General features: G+C 41.0%; 1 protein-coding gene across 2 annotated transcripts in view; it reads right to left on the bottom strand.

The window, feature by feature from the left end:
• LOC135101172 (Y+L amino acid transporter 2-like) overlaps positions 1–5,000 on the bottom strand; it is a 7,472-nt gene that overhangs the window by 108 nt on the left and 2,364 nt on the right. For both annotated transcript variants that reach the window (XM_064004750.1, XM_064004751.1), the window contains exons 4-8: positions 4,959–5,000; positions 3,580–4,136; positions 2,124–2,245; positions 1,571–1,662; positions 1–97 (exon numbers count right to left, since the gene is read on the bottom strand). The exon at positions 1–97 is cut by the window's left edge and continues 108 nt beyond it; the exon at positions 4,959–5,000 is cut by the window's right edge and continues 62 nt beyond it. In XM_064004750.1, coding sequence (XP_063860820.1) covers positions 3,988–4,136; positions 4,959–5,000 — 191 coding nt within the window. In that variant the 3' untranslated portion in view covers positions 1–97; positions 1,571–1,662; positions 2,124–2,245; positions 3,580–3,987. The remainder of the gene's footprint in view (positions 98–1,570; positions 1,663–2,123; positions 2,246–3,579; positions 4,137–4,958) is intronic.

The raw sequence follows: 5,000 nt of genomic DNA, 5'->3' as shown, positions 1-5,000 counted from the left end.
CGTTCTTGTTGTTGTTGTTGTTGTTGTTGTTGTTGTTGTTGTTGTTGCTGTTGCTGCTGCCATTTTTGCTGTCGTCATTGTGGTGGTGGTCGTCGTTCTAATGGCAAGAAGATGTATGAACACACACACACACACACACACACACACACACATGGTAGTATTCATTCTTCACATTCCTATCCTGACTCATCCTTCCTCCTCCTCCTCCTCCTCCTCCTCCCCCAAATCGTTCAAGTATGCATTCCCCCTCCTCTTCCCTCCCTCTCTCCATTTGTCAAAACACTCCCTCCCTCTCCCCCTCCTCTCTCCCTTCTCCTCTCACCTGCATTTTTCTCAGGTGTGGAGGAGGGAAGAGGAAAGAATAATGGAAGAAATGATAGTGGAGAGGAGAATGACAGAATGTGGGAGAGGAGGGAGAGGGGAGGAAAGATAGAAAAGAGGAAAGGAAATGGAAGGAGAGAAGGAGAGGAAAGTTGAGTAAAAAAAAATAATGAGAGAAAAGGGAGAGGGAGAAGAGGGAGAGGGGTTCTCATTTAAAGGGAAAAGGAGGGGATGATGGGATAGAGGGAGATGAAGGGGGAAGGGGGAAGGGGAAGAGAGGAGGGGTGTGAGGAGGTAGGGGAGCTTAAATCTGTCATTAAGGTGGTGAGTGGGGCATTACTACTAGTCACAACTTGTGCTCTAAATCTGACAGAGAGTAAAGGGAGTGTATGAAAGGAATGGATTGTGAAGCTCATGGAAATCTTGCAATCAAGTATATCTAAATTCTTGAATAAAGTGCATTCTCTGTTAAAATAAATAAGATCACTTTAGAATTGAACTCCATCATCATTAGTGGTTATAACTGAAGCAGGAAATCTCTTAATATAGCACAGTGGTATTTTCACCAAACACTACAGCTATTCATATATGACGGAAAACCTGAACGCAGGAATATAACACCAGATGTGAGAGAGAGAGAGAGAGAGAGAGAGAGAGAGAGAGAGAGAGAGAGAGAGAGAGAGAGAGAGAGAGAGAGAGAGAGAGAGAGAGAGAGAGAGAGAGAGAGAGAGAGAGAGAGAGAGAATTTTATGTTTCTTATAATTGATGGATGACAATGAAAGATAGAAATAGATGTGTTAGTATATGTTCCCTGCATGGATTGCCACATGTAGTGCTGATGGATTCTTTAACAATTTCTCTTAGTTATCTTAATTGAGTTTTGAATTAAGAAAGCCTAAATTCCTCAGTCAAAAAGAGCTAGACAATCCTGAAGTGAAGTAGTATGCATTTGTGGTTATGATGAGTCAAGTGTATGAGAGAAAGAGCAGTTAAAGTTTCTCCAGATCCTGATGTTGATGCCTTGCCTTGCCTATCTACCCTGAAGGATAAAACAAGCCTTGTATAGAGATAGATAGCCTGAGATGTGTGGATGTAGTGGGATTTAGCTAGTTTTTCCTATCTAAGAGCAGGCGGTCAGGAAGAGTGATGAATCAGCTGGGAAAATTATATATATATATTACATCAACAAACAAAATAGGTGGTGAACAGATGAAAATAGATCTGAAAGGCTAGCAGGAGCAACACCCACCTGGAGGAAGTCATGATGTGCACTAAGAGGGCCACCACCAAGGGCATCACCCAGCCGCCACTGCCACGGCCCATTAGATGGTCAGCAAAGGTCTGTCATCAAGGCAACAACAACAACAACTAAGGTTATGTTCTGTAACACTGACCATTAGCTTGGATAGTGTGTGATAAAATTATTAAAAAACAATGGGGAGAAAATTTAGAAAGGTAAGTAATTTTCATATTATATAATGCTTGAAGTCTGCTGCTGCTAGATAAGCCAAACTTAATATTAATGATAATTCCTGATTATTGTCTTTTCCTCTAACATAAATACACTGTGGTATGCTAATAGGAGAACAGAAATATCTAAGCTATTACATATAATTGTAAAGTTTAAAGAATGGACTCAAAACACTAGAAAAGTCCGAGCAATGTCTGCCATAATTACGTTCTCTATAAAAGTAATTACCGAATGATCTGACTAACTTATCTATCACTTGTGCCACAAGTCACATGGTGCCATCAACAACACAATGCAAATTACTCATGGAAGCTGTCAATGGTGTACTCACAACAGCAATGGCATCAGAGGCCAGCATGTCGAGGGGAGAGCACAGCCAGGCAGGCAACATTGGCCATCGCATAGACCAGCGTCACCAGTGGCAGGGAGATGTAGATGGCCCGGGGCAGGTTACTGTGGGCAGGGTGTGATGTTAACAGGACTGGTGGTGACTGGTGGTGATATCTGATCATTGAGCTCCTTGTATTTCTCAAAATTATTATTTTTTTTTTTTTATGTAGGAAGGATACTGGCCAAGGGCAACAAAAATCTAATAAAAAAAAAGCCCACTGAAATGGCAGTCCCATAAAAGGGTCAAAGCAGTGGTCAAAAATTGGTGGATAAGTGTCTTGAAACCTCCCTCTTGAAGGAATTCAAGTCATAGGAAGGTGGAAATACAGAAGCAGGCAGGGAGTTCCAGAGTTTACCAGAGAAAGGGATGAATGATTGAGAATACTGGTTAACTCTTGCATTAGAGAGGTGGACAGAATAGGGGTGAGAGAAAGAAGAAAGTCTTGTGCAGCGAGGCCGCGGAAGGAGGGGAGGCATGCAGTTAGCAAGATCAGAAGAGCAGTTGGCATGAAAATAGCGGTACTAATAGGACATAACCTTCACAATGTTGCTCATATTCTAGTGAAGCTGTTCTTAATTATTTCTTGTGAAGATGTAATATATAGAAAACCTATAATGTGAACAAGATATTACTATTTCCTTCACATAAATTTATACAAAAATAGCTATACAGAATCCAAGGAAGGAACAAAAATACTTTATGAGGAAAACTTTATGAGGAAAACTTTATGAGGAAAACTTTATGAGGAAAACTTTATGAGGAAAACTTTATGAGGAAAACTTTATGAGGAAAACTTTATGAGGAAAACTTTATGAGGAAAACTTTATGAGGAAAACTTTGAGGAAAACTTATGAGGAAAACTTTATGAGGAAAACTTTATGAGGAAAACACTGTAACCAATGAAACAATATTTGTCACTCCAACAAAGAAATCAAAATAAAACAAAAACAGAAAGGTAATTTGCATTCATGATACCTTTAGGTGGCATGTTAATTTGGTACAAAATCATATAGATCATTTGCAAAATATACAAGTCCAAAATGGAAAGAGATGATTCACATATCACGATTTATAGATAACAGATAAAAAGCAAAGGTATATGCTTAAAAAGATAGACCATTCTGTCACAACTCTACAAAGAAGTATGCTCTTCATTACAAAACAGCAAGAAATTAATCTATCATAAATAAGCAAGGTAAACCTGACTAGAGCATGAACCCAAATCTGACAACCCAAAAGGGCAAGTTTTTACTGCTTGGACCATAAGGGAAGCACCTCACAGTCAGTCCTGCTTTGCCTCGTGTTTGTCTCGTCACAGTAAAGGTTGAGCCAAGGCCTACAAACCAGCTGGTGTGAGTGGCAGTGTGGTGCCAAGTGAGGGAGAGACAGTACTCACACAAATGGGTTCTTCAGCTCCTCCATCATGAAGTTGAGGTAGTTCCATCCAGCGTAGGAAAATATGCCTGAGTAGAAGTGAGTGGCAGTGTGGAGTAGAAGTGAGTGGCAGTGTGGAGTAGAAGTGAGTGGCAGTGTGGAGTAGAAGTGAGTGGCAGTGCGAGTAGAAGTGAGTGGCAGTGTGGAGTAGAAGTGAGTGGCAGTGTGGAGTAGAAGTGAGTGGCAGTGTGAGTAGAAGTGAGTGGCAGTGTGAGTAGAAGTGAGTGGCAGTGTGAGAAGTGAGAAGTGAGTGGCAGTGTGGTGCCAAGTGAGTAGAAGTGAGTAGAAGTGAGTGGCAGTGTGGTGCCAAGTGAGTAGAAGTGAGTAGAAGTGAGTGGCAGTGTGGTGCCAAGTGAGGGAGAGACAGTACTCAGACAAATGGGTTCTTCAGTTCCTCCATCATGAAGTTGAGGTAGTTCCATCCAGTATAGGAAGATATGCCTGAGTAGAAGGAGACAGCTATCTTGCCTGGCTCAGTGCTGGTGCCCTGGAAGGAGTTGTGGAAGTTCCCAGTGTTGCCTGAAAAGTGGAGGTGAAAATTATTATGATGTAAATTTTTTTTTTGTGTGTGTACTTCAGAAAGACTTAAGAATTTTCTAATGTGTTCTGGAACTTGGATTTTTCACATCTTGACTGTAAAGAATCAACAAAAGCACAATAAAGCAAAGTTCTATGCATAAAAATGGCTTACTAACAAGATTTAAACAAGGGGTAAAATAGAAAGCCATAGGAAACATGAACACACATAACTGAAGGCACTAAAAAATGATTAGATTAGTGTGCTACTACAATTAACAAGATTTCACAACAGGATCAATCAAACTTGCTATGTGAGATCTCAGACACATGATTTTGTTCTATCCCTACAAAAAATAAAGTAAATATCAGTCTTTTAAATATACTTAATAGCTATAGACTCCCCAGAATTAATATGATGTAGACTGACTGACTGGCTGACTGGCTGATGGCATTGCAGTGAAGGGCAATGTAGCTAAAGACTCATTCACTCTCACTCACTCACTCACTCACTTGTTAAAACACTCACCCATGCAAAGGTGGACAATGCCAGCAAGGATGACAATGGGCAATGCAGCTAAAGACTCATTCACTCACTCACTCACTCACTCACTTGTTCAAACACTCACCCATGCAAAGGTGGACGATGCCAGCAAGGATGACAATGGGCAATGTAGCTAAAGACTCATTCACTCACTCACTCACTCACTTGTTCAAACACTCACCCACGCAAAGGTGGACAATGCCAGCAAGGATGACAATGGGCAATGTAGCTAAAGACTCATTCACTCACTCACTCACTGCCTCACTTGTTCAAACACTCACCCATGCAAAGGTGTACAATGCCAGCAAGGATGACAATGGGCA

Source organism: Scylla paramamosain, chromosome 6 (genome assembly GCF_035594125.1).
Source record: "Scylla paramamosain isolate STU-SP2022 chromosome 6, ASM3559412v1, whole genome shotgun sequence".
Classification (NCBI taxonomy): domain Eukaryota; kingdom Metazoa; phylum Arthropoda; class Malacostraca; order Decapoda; family Portunidae; genus Scylla; species Scylla paramamosain.
The sequence above is the reverse complement of the archived record's forward strand: the minus strand, read 5'-3'. Positions and strand labels throughout refer to the sequence as shown.